Genomic DNA, 20,401 nt, shown 5'->3' on the forward strand with positions numbered 1-20,401 from the left:
GTGTGTGTATGTGAGTGTGTATAAAGATCTCTGTTGTCCATCTAGTGAAGCCTATGGACCTTTTTTCAGAATAATGCAACTTTTAAAAAATCATATTTGAAGGAAATGCTCAAGTTCAGTTAGAGGTTAGTGGGAAAAATGTATTTTTCCCATACAGGTTCATGAACCCCCCTGAAATATATCCACAAATTACATGGGGATCTGCAGTCTCTAGGTTCAGAACCTCTGCTTTAGGATAAGGAACAGGGATTGGGGGAGAGGGGAGAAGGAAGAATTTTTGTAGCAAAAGAGGAAAGAAACATGTTTTAAAAACTGTCACAAATTGATATTTTGGATTTGAAAGATTTTGTGCTTAATATTTGTGGGAAATGTCTTTAGCACTGAAATTAACTAATCCTCTTCTTCACATCATGTGGAACAGTTTGAGAAACACCATACTCTGGGATCATTCAGACCATTTGGGATTGCCAAATAAAAATGAAAACTTGAGAAAGCAGAGACATCCGCAGATGACTACTTTTGTGACAGCTGAACTCAAGTGGAATTTAATAGACTTAGGCTGTGATAACCAATGAAACCAATAAATACATCAGTCCAGTGAAATCAGTAACTTTTGTTAGACATTTTCATAGTCAAAGTAAATGGCTGAAACAACTATTTAAGCATATGTACTCATCAGTGTTTTGTTTTGTGTTTTTTTGTTTTTTTTTTCCTGAGGAAAGGATTATCGAACATAGAATTAATTTAGAAGGCATAGCTCACTGAGCTCACCGTTTCAGGAAGTCATTCTTTTGACATGTTTTGAAATTGTTTAAGGCTTTCCAACTTGATTAATGATTCCTTACCATAAAAGGCCACTGCTTTCTTTATCAAGCATTCCTAGTTATTAAATCTGATTCCATTCCTTCCTGTGGCCCAACAATGTAGCCCAGCATCCTTGAGAAGTTTTGAGCACAGGGCCATTGTTAGATTGAATACTCTTGTCTGAGGACCAGCGTGGCTAAGTATAGAGAGGTTCATCACCAGAAGGGTTGTGAGTGATGCATTTCTTAGTCCCAATAACTAGTGAAAATGTCCTCAGTCACATAGGAGTTAGGATGGCTATTGGTGCAAGGTGTTATGGCACCAATGGGATTCCTGAATAAAACAGACAGTGGGAGATCATCCAGAAGAGGAGGACCAGGATGGTAAAGTCCCCCCAGATCAGGCCATTTGAAGAGATCAGGATTCTAATCCTGGAGAAGAGGAGACTTACAGGGAACATGAAAGAGGGACCATTTCATTTCTGTTGCTTTTTTTTCCCTATCTCTCTGTATCCCTACTGTATGGCTTTGTACTAGGCCCTTAATAAATGCTTTCTTTGTATCCCTAGTGCTAAGCACAATGTTTGGAACATGGTAAGTACTCAATACATACTTGTTGATTCATTGACCTATTGAAAAAACAAATTAATAAATAAATGTATGAATGTAGTTTCCTTTTTCTAGAGGTCTTCAAGTGAAGGACAGAAGGCAGTTTGGCACAATGGAAAGAACACTGGATTTAGAGTAGAACAATCTCGGATCAGTCCTGGGTCTTCCACTTACAACCTCTGTGACCTCAACTATTCCGTTTACCTTCTTTCAGACTCAGTGTCCTCATCTGTAAAGCGAAAGGAGCAGATTACACCCTAACCAAATTCTTTCTAACCTAAAATGTCTGGTCCTGGGGGCAGAGCCAAGATGGCAGCTGGAAAGCAGAGACTTGCTGAAGCTCTCCCCCAGGTCCCACCAAACACCTATAAAAATGGCTCTGAACAAATTCTAGTGTGGCAGAACTCACGACAGGGCAGAAGGAAGCAGGGCTCCAGGCCAGGACAGCCTGGATGGTCACTGGGAAGGGTCTATCACAGGGAGCTGGGAGTGGAGTGGAGCAGAGCCCAGCATGGGCCGCACCAGGACCAACCAGACTGGGAGCCGGGTAGAACAGGCCGTAGGTCCCTGAATCATTGAGCTGTGGCAGTTACCAGACTTCTCAACCCACAAAAACAACAAAGAAGGTTAGTGGGAAAATCTGCTAGGGCAGAGTGAAAGGAGTTAGCAGTTGGCCACCACCCCAGGGGTGGTGGAGGTGGTGCAGCTCTGAGGCTGCTTCCAGAGTTACAGCTGTAGTTGCTTCTGGCCCCAGGCCCACCTGGTGGGAGGAATTAAGCAGTGTATTAAAGTGGGAGTGCAAAGCCTGCTTTGCCCTGCCTGGATCTGGGCCGCAATCCTGGGTGGCAGTTCTTGGGGGAGAAGGAGCACTGGTGTGGCAGAGCTTGCTGTGTAAGAAGTAGCTCTGAAAACAGCAGTGCAGCCCCTCAAGCTTGGAACAAAGTACTCTCTACTCTACAAGCAGTCATACCCTGATAAAAAGCTCAAGGGTCAAGTAGTTGGTTAGGAACATGGCCAGGCAGTGAAAACGGACTCAGATTCAGACTCAGATTTTGGAATCTTTTTTTTTTGGTGACAAAGAAGACCAAAACATACACCCAGAAGAAGTCAAAAAAGTCAAAGAGCCTACATCAAAAGCCTCCAAGAAAAATATGAACTGGTCTCAGGCCATGGAAGAACTCAAAAAGGAGTTGGAAAAGCAAGTAAGAGAAGTAGAGGAAAAATTGGGAAGAAAAATGAGAGTGATGCGATGAAACCATGAAAAACAAGTCAATGACTTGCTAATGGAGACCCAAAAAAATACTGAAGAAAATAACACCTTAAACAATAGACTAACTCAAATGGTGAAAGAGCTCCAAAATGTGAATGAGGAGAAGAATGCCTTGAAAGGCAGAATTAGCAAAATGGAAAAGGAGGTCCAAAAGACTACTGAAGAAAATACTACCTTAAAAATTAGATTGGAGCAAGTGGAAGCTAGTGACTTTATGAGAAATCAAGATATTATAAAACAGAACCAAAGGAATGAAAAAATGGAAGAAAATGTGAAATATCTCATTGGAAAAACCCACTGACTTGGAAAATAGATCTAGGAGAGATAATTTAAAAATTATTGGACTACCTGAAAGCCATGATCAAAAAAAGAGCCTAGATATCATCTTTCAAGAAATTATCAAGGAGAACTGCCCTGATATTCTACAGCCAGAGGGTAAAGTAGAAATTGAAAGAATCCACCTATTGCCTCCTGAAAAAGATCCCAAAACAAAAACTCCTAGGAATATTGTCGCCAAATTCCAGAGCTCACAGATCAAGGAGAAAATACTGCAAGCAGCCAGAAAGTAACAGTTTGAGAATTGTGGGAACATAATGAGGATAATACAAGATCTAGCATCTTCTACATTAAGGGATCGAAGGTCTTGGAATATGATATTCCAGATGTCAAAGGAGCTAGGATTAAAACCAAAAATCACCTACCCAGCAAAATTGAGTATCATGCTCCAAGGCAAAATATGGATTTTCAATAAAATAGAGGACTTTCAAGCTTTCTCAGTGAAAAGACCAGAGCTGAATAGAAAATTTGACTTTCAAACACAAGAATCAAGAGAAGCCTGAAAAGAGAAATCATAAGGGACTTAATAAAGTTGAACTGTATTGTTTACATTCCTACATGGAAAGATGATGTGGGTAATTCATTATATATATATATATATATACACACACACACACACACACACACATATATATATATATATATATATATACACATATATAGACAGAGGGCACAGGGTGAGTTGAATATGAAGGGATGATATCTAAAAACTCAAATTAAGGGATGAGAGAGGAATATATTGAGAGAGGGGGAAAGGGAGAGATAGAATGGGGTAAATTATCTCACATAAAAGTGGCAAGAAAAAGCAGTTCTCTTGGGAGGGGGCAGGTGAGGGGGAATGAGTGAATCTTGCTTTCATCGGATTTGACTTGAGGAGGGAATAACATACACACTCAATTGAGTATCTTACCCCACAGGAAAGAAGAAGGAAGGGGATAAAAAATGGGGGATGATAGAACGAAGGGCAGATGAGGGAAGAGATTATCAAAAGCAAACACTTTCGAAAAGGGACAGGGTCAAGGGAGAAAATTGAATAAAGCGGGACAAGATAGGAGAGAGCAAAATATAGTTAGTCTTTCACAACATGAGTATTGTGGCAGGGTTTTGCATAATGATATGTGTGTGCCTTTGTTGAATTGCTTGCCTTCTTAGGGAGGGTGGGTGGGGAGGGAAGAGGGGAGAAAATTTGGAACTCAAAGTTTTAAAAGAAGATGTTCAAAAAATAAAGTTGTTTTTGCAGGCAACTGGGAGATAAGTCATACAGGCAATGGGGCATAAAAAATCTATCTTGCCCTACAAGAAAGTAAGGGAAAAGGGGATAGGGGAGAGGGGTAACAGATGGGAGGGTTGACTGGGGAATGGGACAATCAGAATATATGTCATCTTGGAGTGGGGGGGAGGGTAGAAGTGGGGAGAAATTTTGTAATTCAAAATCTTGTGGAAATTAATGCTGAAAATAAATTATTAAATAAACATTAAAATATAAATTAAAAAAAACCATATACTCCTATGAACTTCTTTCATTGGCCTCATATCCTTCTTAGGGTCAAAGAAGTCTTCCAGAAGCAGGAAACCCAGACTATAACCCCAGGGTCCCAGATCTTTTGATTTCCATGAGTGGCTCCTAAGGTGCCTTTTTTGTCACCACATGGTGAGGACAAACAAATGATTCCCTGGGTCAGCAGGGTCACAGAAGGAACTGAAGTCCACTGCTAAACTTCAGTGTCTTAGGATTACAGAGTACAAGCCAGAGGGAGTATTAAAGGTAATCTAATCTGACCCCCTTGGCTTACAGATGAAGAAACTGAGGCCAATAGAAGTGATGCGACTAACGTAAAATTGCACAGCTGGAAGTGGTCTAGAGAAAACAAAGCCTTAATGTGACTATCAGCAACACCTCAAGGTGAATATTTGTTTTCCTTCAGCATCAATGACCATGGATCCAGCCCAAAACAAATGAGTGAGTACATGGTCTTAGGCCCAATTAAAAGCCAAATGAGAATGTTCTGTCTGAATATTCTAGGATCAATAAAATGAAGTTTCCTTTTGCTCAAAATCATTATAGCTACAAAACAAAGCACACACACACCCATACACACAATTCTGATATTATACACAATACTTTGATATTGTTTCATTATTGGAATCATGACAAAGCCATTCCTTAAAAGCTGATGGGGTCTCTGAACTCTCCAACAATGATTTGGTTGTAGAATGCTCACTATGCCAGGGCTCAGCCAACCACACTACCTCTATTCTCTTTCTCTTTGATGGGTGACCACCTGGGTCAATGCTCTGCTCCCATTCACATATAGCCAAAGCAGGCCTCACTCTGAATGGAAGCAATTGTTTTTGTGTCCAAGTAGGTGCAAAATATGATGCTGATAGCATGAGTAAACTTTGAGCGAAAGGAAAGGAAATGAGCCCAAGCAAAGGAAGAAATCTCCTTAATGTTGCTTACCAGACCAATCGAGGAAGCCAAACATGTCAGAAAACTGCTTCAATGTCAGTGGTAGTTATTGACAAATAATTATTCATTAAATCCATTAAGTCACATGAATCCAATAACTTGCTTTGTCACACAAGCCTGGAACACTTTTTAGTATAATATGATAAAGTCATCAGGTGGTCACTCCATAAGTAGGATGACAGCTCCTTGAGGGCTCTAAATTCAGGCCTATCATAAACACACAGAATGACATTAAACATGGCATGTGACCACACACACTTACAGTGCTGTCGATGTATGCCTCTGTCCAGACCACATCATGCTCCTGGTCTATGACCTTTGGCCGGCTCAGTACATGAAGATACTCCATGACGTTCTCCTGGACATCAGCCAAGGTGGAGATCTGAGTGAAAAAACCTGAATGAAAGACCAAGGAAACAGAATTTAGAGAGATGGTGGAGTCTGTGAGAGAAGAGAATGAGCCTATTCTATCTGTCTGACTTGAACTAATTCCATAGTGAAAGAGCAAACTGGAAAGAAGAAAAAGACCACATTTTACTTGTTGAGATTCTAAAAGGGTGATGGGAAGAATTTCAGTTTGAACATAGAAACTTCACCACTTCTGGTATGTCTACTGGGGAGATGGGTAAGGAGCTTCTGTGTGGCAGAATCCCCAGTTTTTCTCATCTTTTATTCTCTCCTTTTCCCTCCCCCTCCCACTGTTCTTTCTTTGCTTTCCTTTTTCTCCTCTCATCTTTTCCCTCTCCCCACCATTTGTCTCCTTCTCCTTCTCTCTCTGTCAGCCTTCTTCCCCCTCTCTGGCAAAAAGGACTTTCTGCTTTGCCCTCTTTGAGCATATGTTTGGACTCTCCAGACCCAAATCCCTTTGCTTATTCTTCATGGCATCTCCCAAAGACTTCCAAAAGGACTCAGCATATCCCAAACTCCTACCTCCCATAGTACAAAGGGAGAGGAGGGAGGAGGAAAGGGAATGGAAGAAGTGTTTTCATTACTAGTGTCAACCAAAGGGTCATAGACCTAGGGCATTTTTAAACAAAGTTCAGATGGTTTGAATTTGGTGTGCCAATCCCACACCAGATATGGGTTGTGTGGGTTCTGGTTTTGTAATGATAGTTCTGTAGAGTAATAATTAAAATGTATTATCACTTGCTCATGGCCTCTCCCACCCTGACTGCCTTGAAAGGATAGACTTGCCCATCCTAGTGGCTTTGCACAACCAAAAAAAAGCTAGGAATGAGCATCTGGTATTGACTTGACATCACAGTGAGTGGAGACTCCTTTGGCCACCACATTTCCCCAGTGGGTCACTAGAGGTCAATTTCCAGCAAAATATGTACAACTGGAAAAACCAAACTGAAAATACCTCCCATTAAAGGGCCCTGCTCCTATGGTGGTTACTCTTAAAGAAATGATTGACTTCATTATTTCTAAAAGCAAGTGGAGATTGCAAGCTAGGGTAGGGACCTACTTTATTGACCTTTGAGATCTTGACATCTGGAGAACAGTTTAAAAAACTCAGGCAATAGTCATGGAATGCATGGATGGCTAGATGCATGGATGGATGGAAACATAAATGGAGGCAAAGGGGAGGCTGAAAGCTTAACTGAATTGCCTGGGGCCACACAGACAGACTATGTCAGAAGTGGGTCATTAACTCAGGGCTTTTGACTCCAAGGCTGGGTCATTATCCATTGTACCCCTCTATTTGTTACGGTTATGCTTTGTTCACTATGCTGTATATCATATCATACCATATTAAGAGTGGCAGTAGGACATAGTAGATGAGGAATTGACCTCATAGACAGGAAGAATTGTGTTCAAATTCAGCCTTTGAAACATACTGGCTGCGAGACTTTGGGCAACCCATTTAACTTCTCCACTTCCCAGGTGTAACAGCAACCACACTGGCATACCCAGGATGGCTGCTAGCACAGGTTCTTAGATCTGCTTTACTAGGAAAGATGCTATTTCAGGGGTCAACAGTTTTCTTTAATTACATAAAATATGGACAGAGAAAAATACAGAGAAGATAAATAAAGACCAACAGACAGGGCTCTACTGCCTGCATCAAAGCAAAACTGCTATATATACTTTACATGCACCACTGAATTGAGACAGCCTTTACTTCTGAGCAGCCAAGGAGCTCTAAACATATGGCCATTCAGTCTCCACCAGGGAATCACAAGATCCTTCTTGTAAATGAGCCTCCAAAGCAAAAACATCACCTCTCAGAATATATACTCTTTCAGCTAATAGGCTCAGCGCCAAATTAAAATTTAAAAAAAAAAGTGTGTAAACCTTCCTACAAGCAAGCTTCCCTTAATGGGCTCCACATGAGGCCTGTTGACGGGAAGGGAAGACTTTATTCCCCATAACCTTATAGCAGGTAACTCTCCAATTCTATAAGTTGCAGAGCAGGTGTAGATCTGCATGGCAAGAGACTTTCCAAATCTATTTGGCAATGAAATCACAAATCTGGACTCTTTCTCTCCCTCTCTCTCTCTCTCTCTCTCTCTCTCTCTCTCTCTCTCTCTTTCTCTCTCTGTCTCTCTCTCAATTCCCTCTCTATAAGACCAGGGCTCTTCCTCTACACCATACTCTCTGGCTGGGGTAGGCAGTGGTCTACCTTCTACTTTCATTTCTGTGTCTTCTGTGCCTACCACACACATGAGATGTTTACTAAATATATTTGGATACACTGGGAGAAGACTGAGATGACAAGGTGCATCTTACCTTCTCTCCATCTACCACATTTAGTTAGTAAAGAGTTCATTAGAAATGGTCAGTGTATTGGTAATTAAGGTGGGACTTTTTTTTTTTTTTTTTACTGTTTTCTCTTTTAGAAATGCTCAAGTAATCAAATGACTTTGATTCAGCCTTACTAGGTACAAAGCCCCAGGCCCACACCCTTTTGCTAATTAGGTGTGAATCCTTCAGGCCCTGGTATGGGTAGATAAGATGGAAGGTTGGTCTTTGACTTTTGGGGCTCTCAGTCACTGGAAGAGTGGCGTGGGATGCTGGGAAGCCATTTGAATAGCCAGTGGCTTCTCAACCCAGATGCTGATGCTTTCCTGGTAACTATGAATTTTGATTTGGTCTGTTTATATTGTGTATGTTTGTAATTTGTTTGTATTTGCTCTGAAGTTCAGGTTGCTGGCTTTTCCTTCTGAACTATGTGAGTTATATTTGTATGTGTGATTAAAGTAAGATTGTTAACCCCTTAACATTACTTTCCTTAGTAAAGCAGATCAAAGAACCTGTGCTAGCAGGCCTTCTATGTGCCAGTTGTTGGTTTTACGCAGCCACAGTAGCTGCTAGCCAGGTTGTTGCTACAGTCAGCTAGCATTGCTAGGACCAGGTCCTTTGCTAAGTGTTAGGGATCTGAAGAAAGGAAAAATGAAGCCAAACAAATGGTCCCTGCTCTCATGAAATTCAAAATTAAATGGGGGAGACAACCTGGAAACAACTATGTACAAATAAGAGGTGGACAGTATAAGCTGGGGGTAGTCTCAGAGTAAAGATTTCATGCAGAAGGTGACCCAAGCTATTCCTGCCCCGGTACCTAAGTGGTGCTGCAGCAGATAGAGGGCCAAGCCTCATCTTCTTGAGTTCAAATATGGCCTTAAACATTTATTTGCTGTGTCACACTGTTTGGTTACTGTTTGCCTTTGTTTCCTCATTATAAAACGATCTGGAGAAGGAAATGGCAAACCACTGCCAAGAAACCCCCAAATGGTGTCATGAAGAGTTAGACACGACTGAAGACGACTGAACAGCTACTACAAAAACATCAAATTGTCGCCATAGGTGGACAAGATGCATGCAGGCCCCGATCCCCTTGTCCCTCCAGGAGCTCAGAAGGGATAAGACAGCAAGGGTTTCATTGTTTCCTGGGGTTCTTGAAAAGTGTCCAAATCTCATTTCCTACTGGAGCCCCAGGCCAAAGGCACATGGATATTGCATTTATTTTAGCCAAGGTCTGACTGTAAAGCAGCACACGGCAGCAGACCTTCACCAAACAAACACATTGAATCAGCTAACCCTAGCCCATTAAGATCCTTGACCTTTCTGAAAGTGCCCTATTGTAAGATTGTCATGTGAGTCTGAATGAACATATTTGGTGTTTGATTGATAATAGGAAGTCATGAAGGGTTGGAGTCAAGGTTGTATCCAATTACACCCTTCTCTTGGTTTCTTTTTTTAATTCTCTGATCTGAAATGATTTTTAAATGCTTTTTAAAAAATGTGGCTCTTGAATGTTTAGTCTCCTCTTAAATGTGATGTTAGACTCCATGCCTCATGCTTGAATAAAACCTGCAATCACTTGGTAATTATGAAGGGGTAATTAATACTGAAATTAGCCACCTATTATGATTGGCCTGCTCACTTTTCTCTATCACATCAATTTATTTACCTTCTTCCTTGGCAATGTTCCCTCTTTGAACTTCAGGCCACAACTAGTGAATAGAAGAAACCAGATGGAGGAGGGATGGTTGGGTTCCTTCTGAAGTTTCTGATATTTCATCTTCCCTGGCTTAATAGGTATTTCTCAAAGAAATACTTGCATTGGCATCCCGTGTAGTGACTGTGAAAACAAGGCTTTGAAGGAGCAGACACTGCTGTGTTCTGTCACAGTGATCATGGAATCAGACATTAGAGTTGGAGAGAACTTTAATGGTTGTCTGGTCCAATTCCCACATAGGATCACAGGAATGCAGATTTGGGGCTGGAAGCAAAATTAGAGACCATCAGGTACAACTCTCTCACTTTAGAGATGAAGAGAGTGAGGCTTAGAGAGGTTAGTTAGGTGACTTATCCAGGGTCAGACAACTAAGAAAGTGTCAGAGGAGGGATTCAAGTTCCCCATGTCCATGCCACCCCCAGATCTGGAATGGATCCCTCCTTGGAAGTAAGCATGCCTTTCTTATAGATGCTTCTATAGTTCAATTACAAACTGTAGAAATGGCAAATGGTCAAAGAGACACCACTGAGGAATACCAAAAAAGAACAGTGGGGGGGGGGGGAAGCGGTGGGAGAAATGATGTATTTCACTACTCTTAAAGACTTAGAAAGTTAGGCCCGCCAAAAGGTTTAGAGACCACCTAGTTGAAATCTCCCATTTCACAAACGGCAGAAACCAAAGCCTCTTTAGAAGTGACTTGTCCATGCCTAGCTTCCCTGCCTCCTTATTCTCAGTGCCAAACTGCCTTCTATCTCCTCCATTGTGAATGTACAATATTCTTGGCACATTGTCTCTTCCATTAGAACATAAACTCCACCTAACTGAACATGCTCGAGCCAGCACCCCTGGCCCCGCCAACTTTGCTGAGATTTCTACTCAGATTCTTTCTTTCAAATTTGTGTATTTGTTCCAAAGAATATTTCTCAATAAACATCATTCTATATGGGGAGAAAAAGATCATGTGCTCCTTCAGAGCCAGGACTCTTTTTGCCTTTTTTTGTAGCCCCCAGTGCTTAGCACAGAGCCTGGAACACAGTAGGTACTTAATAGGTGCTGGTTGTTTGATCACCTGACTGGGCTTTATTTCTTCTATTACAGCAGTCTTTATTCTGCCCCACCCTAGGACTGAATTTTCATTCTGATGGGGCACCAGTATCTGAATCCTTTTCTTATGGAGCTCCTTCTTTAGTAAAGAGGGACAGCTAGGTGAAGCCATAGTGCACAGAGCGCTGGGTCTGGGGTCAGTAAGACTCCTCTTCCTGAGTTCAAGTCTGGCCTCAGACACAGCCTGTGTGATCCTGGGCAAGTCACTTAACCCTGTTTGCCTCAGGTTCCTCATCTGGAAATTGCAAACCACTCTAGTATCTTTGCCAAGAAAACTCCAAACGGGATCAGGAAGAGTAGGCCAATTGAAAAACAACAAATTAGGTAAGAAATCTTATAAACTTTGGCATGGTGTTGAACCATGCCAACTGAAGATATCCAGAATGGAGCCTTATGAACAGGAGGTTGCTGGGAAGGAAGGTTGTCTTATGGGGCTATTTCATCAGAGTCAAGGCCTTTGACATATTCAGCTTTTAGTTCTGCTTTTCATTCTATGGGCAGGGCTCCCAACAGATTCCACTCTGCCAAGCTATGTTTCTCTTCAGAGCAACATAGAAATTAAGCTTAAATAAATGTAGATCTTCTAAGTATTTTTATTTTGGAAATAGAGTGATGACTGACAAGGTAGTGTAATCTATCACTGAATTTCCTCATGCTCTAAAAAGAAAAAAAATCTTTGAAGGATACCCCAAATTTACTAGATTAACCCTCAGCTGAATAATGTCAGCCCATCCCTGGAAAACTTTATAGCATAGCACTAACCTTGAAATCAGGAAGATCTACCTCAAACACTTACTATGTGACCTCCAGGCAAGTCTCTTACTTCTCTGTGCCTCAGTTTCCTCTAATGTAAAAGGAGAGGGTTGGACTCAATGGACTCTAAGCTTGCCTCCAGATCTAAATCTATGAATTATCATCCTTGCATTTATAAAAGATTTTATAATTCCTTGGTTCCCTCTATCTGTTTAAACCTGCCTTCTCTGTTTCTTTCCCTGCTTTCTTCTTTCTTCTTTTTTATCTTCTTCTCAATCCCATTATTGTGGCTACTCTTCAAGGGTTGATTGGTCTCTTGCCTGCTCTTTGTACAATGACCTCCCTTAGCAGCATCATTTACTCTCACAGCTTATTCTACCATTTCCATGCAAATGACTTTCAAGTCTTTCTCTCTGGGCTTGATTTTTCTTCTGAGCTCCAGGACACATCTCCAATTGCTCAGAAGACTCAGTGTGTGTGTGTGTGTGTGTCTGTGTGTGTGTGTGTCTGTGTGTGTGTGTGTCTGTGTCTGTGTGTGTGTCTGTGTGTGTGTCTGTGTCTGTGTGTGTGTCTGTGTGTCTGTGTGTGTGTCTGTGTGTGTCTGTGTGTGTCTGTATGTCTGTGTGTGTCTGTGTATGTCTGTGTATGTGTCTGTGTCTCTGTCTATCTTTCTTTTTGTATCTCTGCCTCTGTCTTCCTGTCTGTCTCTTTGTCTCTCTGTCTCTGTCTGTCTGTCTGTCTGTGTCTTCCTCTCCCTCTTGATTTCCAACAAGCAATTAAAACTAAGCATGCTACAAAGTGAGTTAATTGTCTTTTTCCTCCTTAACCTGCTCTTCCTTTTGATTCTATTATTTCTCACTATGGCAACACCATTTACACAGGTCTCCCATGATTGCCACTCTGTATTCAGTTTAGTTCAATCCAATCCAGTCCAATTCTATCCAATCCTATCGTATCCAATCCAAACCAATCCAGTCCAATACAATACAATCCTATCCAATCCAATCCAATCCTATCCGATCCAATCCTATCCGATCCAATCCTATCCAATCCAATCCTATCCAATCCAATCCAATCCTGTCCAATCCAATCCAATCCTGTCCAGTCCAATCCAATCCAGTCCAGTCCAATCCTATCCAGTCCAGTCCAGTCCTATCCAGTCCAATCCAGTCCAATCCAGTCCTATCCAGTCTAATCCAATCCTATCCTATCCAATCCAATCCAGTCCAATCCTATCCAGTCCAATTCAATCCTATCCAGTCCAATCCAATCCAATCCAATCCAATCCTAATCCAATCCAATCCAATCCAATCCAATCCAGTCCAGTCCAATCCAATCCAATCCTGTCCAATCCAATCCAATCCTGTCCAGTCCAATCCAATCCAGTCCAGTCCAATCCTATCCAGTCCAGTCCAGTCCTATCCAGTCCAATCCAGTCCAATCCAGTCCTATCCTATCCAATCCAATCCAGTCCAATCCAATCCTATCCAGTTCAATTCAATCCTATCCAGTCCAATCCAATCCAATCCTAATCCTATCCAATCCAATCCAATCCAATCCACCTTTATTTCTCCCTCTCTCTTCTTCATTGCTCCTAAATTCCAGGCACTAGGTCTCACTGATTCTGCCTCTTGCCACATCTCTCACCTCTGCCCCCTCTGTACTCCATCAGTCCATCCCCCTCCATTGCCAGATTTTCATCACCTCTTTCCTAGGTCACTGCCAATGCCTCCAGGCAGGTCTCTACACCTTGATTCTTTTACTGTCTCCAACCCATTTGTTTTAGCATTGTTGGAATAATTGGTCTTATACAGAGATCTGGACAAGTTATCCTCCAGGGGCTTCCTACCAAGGTAAGCCCTCCTCCTCTGCTGCATGGCATAGCCCTGTTTTATTATTCACCTTCTACCCCACCAATCCTCCAGCCAAACAGGAGTCTGTTCCCTGAAAACATTCTGTGTCTATGCAACATGATGTCTTTGCTCAAACTATCCCTATACCTGGCATGGCCTCTTTTCTTCCCCTTAGTCATTTTCAAATCTTACTCACTCTTTAAAACCAACCAAAGGGTCCCCTCCTCCTCTCCTAGATTCCCGCTACATAATGCCATTCACCTTCAGACCTGACCTCATATTTATTTATTTTTCCTTTTTGTTGATATTCTTGGGTTTTACTCAACTTTTTTTTAAATATCTATCCTTCTCCCCCCACTCACCCCCAGACATTCATTTCTTAAAACAAAAAAAAAATACAAAAGAAAGAGGAGAAAAAAGTAGATAAGCAAAACTAACCAAGACATTGACCAAGATTGTCAGTTTATGCAGTGCTCCACACCTCCACTCACTTCTTAAAGAGGCCTATTCACTGAATGGGCATTACCTCACTCAAGTGAGTACATGAAGTACAAGTGAGTACATGAAAAGGCCTGAGCCTCGAAGGGCCAGGGTCTCCCTTTGCATCCTGGGTCTTCTTCAGTCATCCTGATGAATATCAGGTCACTGGACCCAGATGGCTGTGGAGGAGAAAGTGAGGCTGGTAACCGTGCACAGCCTTCCCTCACTCAAATCAAAGTCAACTGCAAGTCATGCCATCATTTCCCTGATGTCATGGCCCTCTTAGAAAAAGAAGGACAAACACAGGTCCCACCCCACCTCTAGAAAGAAAGGAAGGAGTGCTTTCTGATTCCATCTTCTGGGACAAACTCAGTCATTATAATTCCAGTGCTGGCCATTTTTGGTTTTGTGTTGTTTTGGTTACCTTCACTTACATTGTTCCGGTCATTTACTCCCACTGAATTTTGCTGCATAACTAATGCTTTTCTTAGGCAGTATTATTATATTACATTTTAATCTCTAAGTGTGGCTCTTCTAACTGCATACTAGACTATATGCTCCCTGAGGGAAGCTAGATGTGTCTGGTAAAATCTTGGTATTATCCCAGGACCTAGCACAGCACTTTCTGTATATAGTAGTGCTTAATAAATGCTGTGTTGACAAAGTCCTTTACATGATCTAGAGTCTCAGTTGAGCCTTAGCACAGGCCCAGTGGGATAAATCTTTGCATGGATTCTTGGAGTAAATAACACCCTGGCAAGAAGAGGGAATCAGCTTGGCTATCCAATTCCCTGTGGCACCATGCCTGCCTGCATTCTGAAGGGGCTCAGCCTAAGAGAATCTCAGGGGCCTGGAGCAGGGCCAGAGGAAGACTAAGCCAAGTTCTTTAACAGAGTTTCACCCCAAACATCACATTTAGATGCAAATCCCTATTTCCCTGGTATTTTATTATGTACTTAACCTTTTTTTTAATGAACAGAGACAAAAGGAAATTAACTACAAGGCAATGCAGTATGCTAATACTAATGGCTAGATTTACATACTGTTTGAAGGTTTGCAAAGTATATTCTGTGATCCTCTCCTCCAAACGACCATGTGAAGCAGAGGTTATCATTGTCCTCCTTTTCTAGATTCAGAGAGATGAAGTCCAGGACCACACAGCTCATAAATGACTGTAGTAGGATTCAAGCTCAGGATTAGGAATGGGGAAACGGGGTGCTACAGACATTAGGCAGTTTGGGGCTTTGTCTCTGGGACAATGACCCATTTGAATTCATGGTCTCTAAGGTCAGCTATGGCCTTAAAGCTGAAAGGGGCCTCTATTCCAAGCCCCTCAGTCTGGCGCTGAGCTTATTGAGGTACAAACAGGGAAACTGATTTATGAAGGTCATACACACAGGAAGTGGAAGAGCAGGGACTTGAACCCAGGACTCAGAATTGGCATTCCTTCCATTTCACCACACACACTGCCTTCAGCCCTAATAAGTGATGATCTTGTGAAATTAATAACATTATTGGAAATCTCTATTGTCCTTTTATCACCTGTCCCACTCTGTAGAGAGGGGAGGGAGGAGTTTATTGATGACTGTCATATTTCCCAAGAGTTCTAGGCAACCAAATCATCTTGGGGCAGCCCCATTCACTCAACCCCATCCTTTAGGAGGGACCAAGATATGGCTCCTGAAGAACTGATCCATCTTGGTACAACTTTGGATTCCAAAAGGGGAGGCAGCATCATGGCCAGGGAATTGAGCTCAGAGTCAAGAGGACCTGGGTTTGAATCCCACTTGAGATACTTAATGACCGTGTGTCCTTGGGCACAAATCTCTCAACCTTTCTGTGCCTCAATTTCTTTAACTGTAAAATGAGAGGCAATTTGACTCAGGGACTCTAAGGTCATTTTTAGCTCTAGACCTATGACTTAGCATGGTCCTTTTACAGAAGAGGAAACAGACATGCAGATAGTCGAAGTGTTTCTGCCTTGGCCAAGGCCCAGAGACTCCCAAGATCTATCTCTATGATCTTGGGTGAATCACCCAATCTCCTGGGCCTCAGTTTCATGATCTATAACGTGAGAGAGTTGGACTAGATGGTTTCTAAGGTTGTTTTCAGCTCTAAATCTGATGCAATGATCCAATCTGATGTCTGAGGAGAATTCCTCATGGATGTCTTCTTTTTTTTCCTATTAAACAAGCAGCCAATAGATATGTCCATAGGGTATGACAAAGCACTCAGACATGCCAAATAAGCTCAAATGTCATTTTTGATGTAAAGAGGGATGCATTTCACCCATGGTTCTGAGGAAAGAAGGCCATATTCAGAACACTGAAAGTTACCATTACCATCCCCTTTCAAGCAAGGAGAAAGTAGCTAGGTAGAATCATAGATCGACTGCTGGATGCAGAGTCAGAAAGAACTGAGCTCACATTCTGTTCTGACTCTTCCTAACTGTATGACCCAAAACAAGTCACTTAACCTCCCTGTGACTCAGTTTCCTCATCTGCAAAATGATGGAGATGGATTGCATGGTCTCTAAGATCACTTCCAGCTCTAAATCTATAATGTTATGACCACTAGAAGAGAAATAGTCACTTTTATCAATTAAGGAAGAATTGACCTAGCTTTTAATAACAGTCATTTGTAAAATCTTGTTGGTTTGGTTTAGTTTTTTACGCCTGACAAATTTTCCATTGAAAGTGACTGTAGCTAGAGAAATAGTTGATGCCTATTTTTCCATTTAGCACCCAGCCCAACAGAAAATTCTTCTTCTCCCCATCCCAAATCCAAATATCTGAGTTGATCTCCCAGCACTAAGTTTGTCAAATGCACTTGCCTACCCAATAGGAGAAACTGAGAGTAGTACATTACATAACCAGTTCTACGGGGGACTCAGGGTTGGGAATGCTTTAATGTTTTTTAAATGGTTTGCTGCTTTGCCTCATTAAAGCCAAGCTCCCTTCAGAAATGCCCTATTTATGCAAACAATGTGAAAGAAAAAATGTGGCTCTGGGCTTTCGTGGTTTTGCCAATGGATCAGAGGATTTGGAGAACTCTTGCAAGGTGGTGTGCATTTCCCCAGAGATCCTTTTCCAAGCCAAGAGTCTGCTAGTCTGCTTTGGAAACTGTCCTGCTGGTTTCTAGGTCTCTAATGGGAAAATCCCTGCAAGGAAAATTGATTTGGGGGTCACTGACCTCAGTGTCATACATACTCCCTTAACTCTTGTGCCATAAAAGACTTAGACTTTGTCCTAGTTGTTCAGTCAAGCTGTATATTGTCCCTGCTGCGCCCCTTCTGATTTTCCAGGCTATGGTGCTCTGATCGGCACAAGAATTTGGCCAAGTAACAGCTGAGCTGCGTGTAAGGGGGAGCACTGGACCTCCTCCTACTTGAGATGAAAAATGCTGTGTTGCCTTCCAAACTCGAACAATCTGAAGCTGTAAACAGTGATTAAATTAATTGCCATTGATAGATCCTGGCTCACTAATGTTACCAGGTCCAAATGGCCCATCACTGGCGCCACTACTAACCCATCTTTGTTTGGGCACTGAGAATAATAGCCTCATACTTAGATGGTAACTTCATGTCTGGGCTGAGATAAACAATGCGCTTCTATTCCTGAGAAGGAACATCAGAAAAATGAAAAAGGTGAGAAACCAATGAGGAGGAGGAGTAAGGGGATAGTGGGGGAAGGGGTCAGGTTTGGAGGCAAAGGTTCTGGGGTGGGCCCTAGGGTTAGGTCATGCCTGGGATTGAAAGAGAGGGTTTATAACTGAAAGGAGGTCCAAGGAAAGCTTACTGGTGATGGTGAGTTGGGCAGAAACAGGATACTCATGGAAGGTTACAAGGGGGACTCATTTGGTGGGAGTCACTAGAATGAAGTAAAACTCAGGCCCAAATCCTGTGTCTTACTTGCTGTGGGCAAGTCATTAGCCAGCTTCAGTTATATTATCTGCAAAATGGACACATTTAAGTATTTATCTTGGTCCTCTCTGAGAATGAAGGGCAATAAGCAACCAAACAGTATTTATCTTATAGGACTATTCATATGATCATGGATTTGAAGGTGATAGGGGACTTGGAGATTATCTTATATAGACCAATACTGTCTTTTTATAGATAAGGAAACTGAGACTCAGAGATGTTGACAAGACCTATATGAGATCATATATGTAAAGTGATTTGCAAAAGCTAAAATACTGCATAGATGTCTGGAATGATAATGCTGGAAATAGCAAGAATTGATTAATAGAGGTATCAAGGGCTACTGGAAAGTCAAAGGATTTGGCATCATTTCCCTACTCTGGTCCTCAGTTTCCTCATCTGTAAAATTAAGTAACTGGACTCAGTGACCCCTAAGGTCCCTTTAGTTATGGCCCCCTGATGGATGTTGGTGGATGTGTACAGTATGGGAAGCAGATGGAGGCCATTTTGCCCCAGATGGTCCAGTCTAGCGGCTTCTTTCCATTGTTTCCTGCAATTGTCGAAGAGTTGCTTTCAGGGCTTGTAAATCCAAAGGACTCCACTTTTAAGTCAGTCCCTAAAAAGGATTTTGTTGGTTAAATCATCTTCAAAAGTCTTCTTCAAAGGCTCCTTGTAAACAATGACTAAAACTCAATTATGGTGGAATATTAGTTGATTAAGACAAGACTTCAATTTCAGTAATTTCCATCAGCTGGACATAGACAGTGGTGAAAACAATAACCCATGACTAAGTGAATACTGCATGATGTGAGGCATCCTAATTGAATGTGGCACAAGTAACAACAAAAAATTGCAAGGAAAATTTGGGGTTGCTTTTTTTTCAAGACCACAGATAAAAGGGGAAAAATGGGAGAAGGAATCTCTCAGACAGGCAGTTAGCATTCCCATTTTCCTTTGGAGCAGGGCACTGCTGTCTTATGATGATTTTGTGGCTAGATGGCCATTTAGCTCACACAGCATTTGGGTCCCAGTCCACTTTGCTCTCTTCATGACCTACCTCAATCCCTGAATCAAAGCCAAGTTCATTATCTTGACCCAGATAGCATTTCTGATGTTTGACAGGCATGTAAGTCAGAATATGGACAAAAAAAATAACAATCAGGGAATAGGATCACAAAGGTGGAGAATTGTAAGGAACTTTTGTGCTCATTCATTCCATCCCTCTCCAACTTCAGGTGAAGAAACTATGGCTCATAGGGAAGAAGGAGTTGGCCTCAGGCATCATGACTAGTTTCTGGTAACACCTGGATTAAAATCACTGAAGAGAGAAGGATTTCTCTTCAATGACTATTGAGAACACTCCCCCCACCAGCAAGTTAAATAGCTGTGATGTATTGCAAAGATTATTTTTTATTTACAAATTATTTAGTTTTTTGTTTTTGTTTTTTTACAAGTCAGTTATCTTTTAGGAAGAACATTCAAAAACCCACTTAAATGTTGTGTTTTCTTTTGTTTTGTTTTTCCAAGAATGTCTCTACTTGTTTTAGAACATTGAAAAGTTTCTCATTGCTTGGTGTAACATTCCCTTACCCTCACATCACAGTTATAGAGGGCAAACAAACCTTTGTTGGCACAGGCCATCCATTTGAGGTTGTCAGCAAATGCAGCTTCTCTTCCTATCAGATATGTAAAGATGCGGACCTGAAAGTAGAAAGAATGAATTAACATTCCCTTGGGGCTATATGGCATATGCAGGGCCTGGCCCAGCCCCGGGTGTTTCAGCTCCCTATTAATGTCTTCATGCTTCACATCTGTAGGGACATATTTAAGGGATCTGGAGTGGGGCTGCTTGGTAAGGAGGGGCGAATGGGCCCCTTTGTTCTTCTGGAGCCATATGGCTATGGTTGTCATTGGGAGGAGGGGAGGTACCAATGCCCTGACTCCAGCCAGAGGAGATGCCAAATCATTTGTCTCCTGGGAAAGTCTAGCCATTTCAACGAACATTTATTAAGTGCCAGCTTTGGGCCAGGCCTTCTGCTAAGTGCCAGGGATGAAAACTCCAGAAAGACTAGACAGTCCCATTTGGAAATGGGGATGTGTGGCTGTGTCTGTCTCCAGCACCACTTCCAATGGGAAGCCTTGTCTGATTGGCCTAGCTGGTAAAACTATCTTTCCTTCCGATTATTATTTTTAAAATTGACTGTGCAAATACTATGTTCCTGCAAACAAGGGCTATTTCTTTAGCTTCATTTTAAATTTTGTATACAATAAGGAGCTAATAAATACTTATTCAGTTCTATTGAGTTGAATTTGTTCTGGATTTGTTTCTTTTCTTTCTT

At 41.8% G+C, this 20,401-nt stretch overlaps 1 protein-coding gene across 1 annotated transcript in view; it reads right to left on the reverse strand.

Annotated features, from left to right (window-relative positions):
- CACNA2D3 (calcium voltage-gated channel auxiliary subunit alpha2delta 3) overlaps nt 1-20,401 on the reverse strand; it is a 748,342-nt gene that overhangs the window by 377,039 nt on the left and 350,902 nt on the right. The window contains exons 10-11 of the mRNA XM_036739688.1: nt 19,685-19,763; nt 5,751-5,884 (exon numbers count right to left, since the gene is read on the reverse strand). Coding sequence (XP_036595583.1) covers nt 5,751-5,884; nt 19,685-19,763 — 213 coding nt within the window. The remainder of the gene's footprint in view (nt 1-5,750; nt 5,885-19,684; nt 19,764-20,401) is intronic.

The sequence above is a fragment of the Trichosurus vulpecula genome, chromosome 9 (genome assembly GCF_011100635.1).
Source record: "Trichosurus vulpecula isolate mTriVul1 chromosome 9, mTriVul1.pri, whole genome shotgun sequence".
Taxonomy (NCBI): Eukaryota; Metazoa; Chordata; class Mammalia; order Diprotodontia; family Phalangeridae; genus Trichosurus; species Trichosurus vulpecula.